The 2,622-nt window shown below is 37.2% G+C and overlaps 1 protein-coding gene across 1 annotated transcript in view; it reads right to left on the bottom strand.

The window, feature by feature from the left end:
• Positions 1 to 1,046: 1,046 nt before the first annotated feature.
• Positions 1,047 to 2,622, bottom strand: part of nek9 (NIMA related kinase 9) — a 22,873-nt gene continuing 21,297 nt past the window's right edge. Inside the window, exons 15-16 of the mRNA XM_016533073.1 lie at positions 1,483 to 1,591; positions 1,047 to 1,398 (exon numbers count right to left, since the gene is read on the bottom strand). Of these exons, the coding sequence (XP_016388559.1) occupies positions 1,190 to 1,398; positions 1,483 to 1,591 (318 nt within the window). The 3' untranslated portion in view covers positions 1,047 to 1,189. The remainder of the gene's footprint in view (positions 1,399 to 1,482; positions 1,592 to 2,622) is intronic.

Here is a 2,622-nt window from a genome sequence, read left to right as displayed (position 1 = left end):
AAAGAAAGTAGTGTATTAGCAGACATAGGCAAAGTGCGCAGGTTGTTAGGATTGCGCTGCCTACAGTGTGTGATGCAAGGTGTGCGAGTGGTAGTAATAGTAGGGATATGGAAACACATAGTAAGAGTTAGTCATAAAAACTGAAACAGAAGTGAAGCAAGGTGTAGAAAAGAGGACGAATCAAAAGCGATACTTATGTCCCTTGTCTGTGCACTGTGGAGTCGCACGGTAGAGTCGATGGCCTTTACACTCTTCACATGACCGCTGCTGCGGTATACTAACCTTTTTTATACCCGTTTGACAAAACGGAAATTGAATTCAGCTGAACACACTTTACTGTTAATCACAACAAAGGGCTAAGCAAGCGCAATACACTGACAAGGTATGCGATAGAGGACGAGACCAAACGCAACTTCAGCACGTCTCAACACAGTAAACAAAACAAGCGTTTCCTAACAACGACAACTGCGCTAAACACTAATGAGACAAGAAATAAATACACTTTAAAAAACTAAATAACAAAAAACAAAAAATAATAAAATAATATTAAAAAAAAGACTAAATACATTTAAAAACTATTTTGACTTTTCCAAAAATTAAAGTGAAAAATGAAAAAAATAAAAATAAAAAAGCTAATTCAAGTTGGCGCTGATAGCCTCGTTAACATCAACAATGAAAAATGCTTCTAAAGCATTTATTAATGTTAGTAAATATTAATTTTAGCATTTAATACATTATTAAAACCAAAAGATAAACGTGAGCTGACATCTGCTGTTATTAACTAACATTAACAAAGATTAATAAATACTGTAACAAATGTATTGCTCATTGTTAGTTAATGCTTTAACTAACGCTCATCAAATCTGCATGTATAATGATTATAAAAGAGTGAGTAAAATGCAGTTTAAAATCAATGGAGTTTAGTGTGTCACAAAGCAAAGCACATACAATTCTTTAAAAAAATTACAAAAATTAGCATGAAAACTGAAAATACACAAATAAAAGCTAATGCAAAAAATTTATAAAAACTATAATAGTACATAATACTAAAATATCACTCTGGATGATGCTTCCCCTTCTCTATCTGCTACAACTCTTTCATTTAGATTGTAAAGAAATTCATGTGTAAGGATAATTTAGATTAGCCTACAAAACGGATTTTCAACAGAAGCCTTGAAATCAAGAGGTTTCACACAAACTCGTGCGCAAGAGTGTTTTTGAGCTCCTGCCACTCACCCTCGGTGGCGGCGATAGTGAAGCCGTCTCCACAAGAAACCTTGGTGACGAACTTTCCTCCGAAGGGCCCCACGAGGATCTGAACACCCTGGTGCTTCTTGAAGTCCTTCACTCCCAGCTGCCCAAAATTATTACAGCCGAAGGTCATCAGACGGCCACGCTCTGCACAATCATTCACACAACATGAGCCTCAATCGTCAGAACATTAGCAGTAAAAGCTGCGGCGTGAGGCGAGATTAAACGCACCGTCTATAGCGGCGGTGTGCGTCTTTCCCGGAGCGATGAACTGGATCTTGAAGCGCGAGAGCTGCTTGACCAGCGTGAGGGTGGTGGTGTATGGGATCCCCTGATAACCCTGCACAACATCAGTCAGTGTAATGACAGTACGGCTGTCCATTTAACACAGTGATAGGACCCTAAAGTTTAAGATACGAGGGCGAAAATGCCCCTCTTATATTTATATATGATATAGTAATATAACACCAGCAAGAGTGCTATTTTCCCCAATATCTGCACAAATGCAAATGTGATTGATTTGTACAACAGTTCAATAAACATGAAGTTAATATTGCATACATTTAAAGGGGTCATATGTATCTCCTCAAAGAGAAAGGAAAAAATGAAATCGCATCATATGACCCCTTTAAGACGCGGTATTGTCAATATTAGGGCTGGGGAAATAAATCGATGCATCGCGAATCGAGAAATTATTCTGCATCGATTCTGAGATTTTCCGAATGCATCACGATTCTTTCTCGAGTTGATTCTGAGCGTAGTTTTGAACAGCAGATGTCGCTGCATGCTTTAGAAACCGCCGTACTCTGCTTGTTTCCAAATCCTAGAATCAATTCCAGAGAGAATCGCGATGCATTCGGAAGATCTCAGAATCCATCCACGAATCGATTCTGCATCGATTTATCGTCGCAGACCCTAGTCAATATTGTCTGTTTTACTTAATTTCGCAAATGAAAATTGTTCTAATCAAAGCCACAGCAGAATTATTGAGTGTCTCTGATCAACACAGCGTTGATTCGTTACTGAATGAATCCATGGTTTTGAACAAATCGAGTGAGTCAATGATTCAGTAACTTATTCAGAAAGACAGCCACTCTGAATGAATCAGCCGTTTGAGTGAATTGGTTGAGTGAATGATTCAATGACTCACTCAATAAGACAGCGACTTGCTGCCACCTACTAGCATTTTTAAGTTTCATTTTGAGAGTGCCGATTCAATTTTTTAAAAATCATTTCATATTTCAATATTAATAATAATAAAAAAAATACCAATTTGATGGGTGAATCAAAATATTTCATTATAAAAAGCTACTTTTCTGTAATGTCTATTCACTGTTTTTCTCATCTCACACAATGACTTTAAAACATCTT

This window comes from Sinocyclocheilus rhinocerous, unplaced genomic scaffold, assembly GCF_001515625.1.
Source record: "Sinocyclocheilus rhinocerous isolate Xijiao unplaced genomic scaffold, SAMN03320098_v1.1 scaffold365, whole genome shotgun sequence".
NCBI classification, from domain to species: Eukaryota; Metazoa; Chordata; class Actinopteri; order Cypriniformes; family Cyprinidae; genus Sinocyclocheilus; species Sinocyclocheilus rhinocerous.
This window is presented reverse-complemented; position numbering and strand designations above follow the sequence as displayed.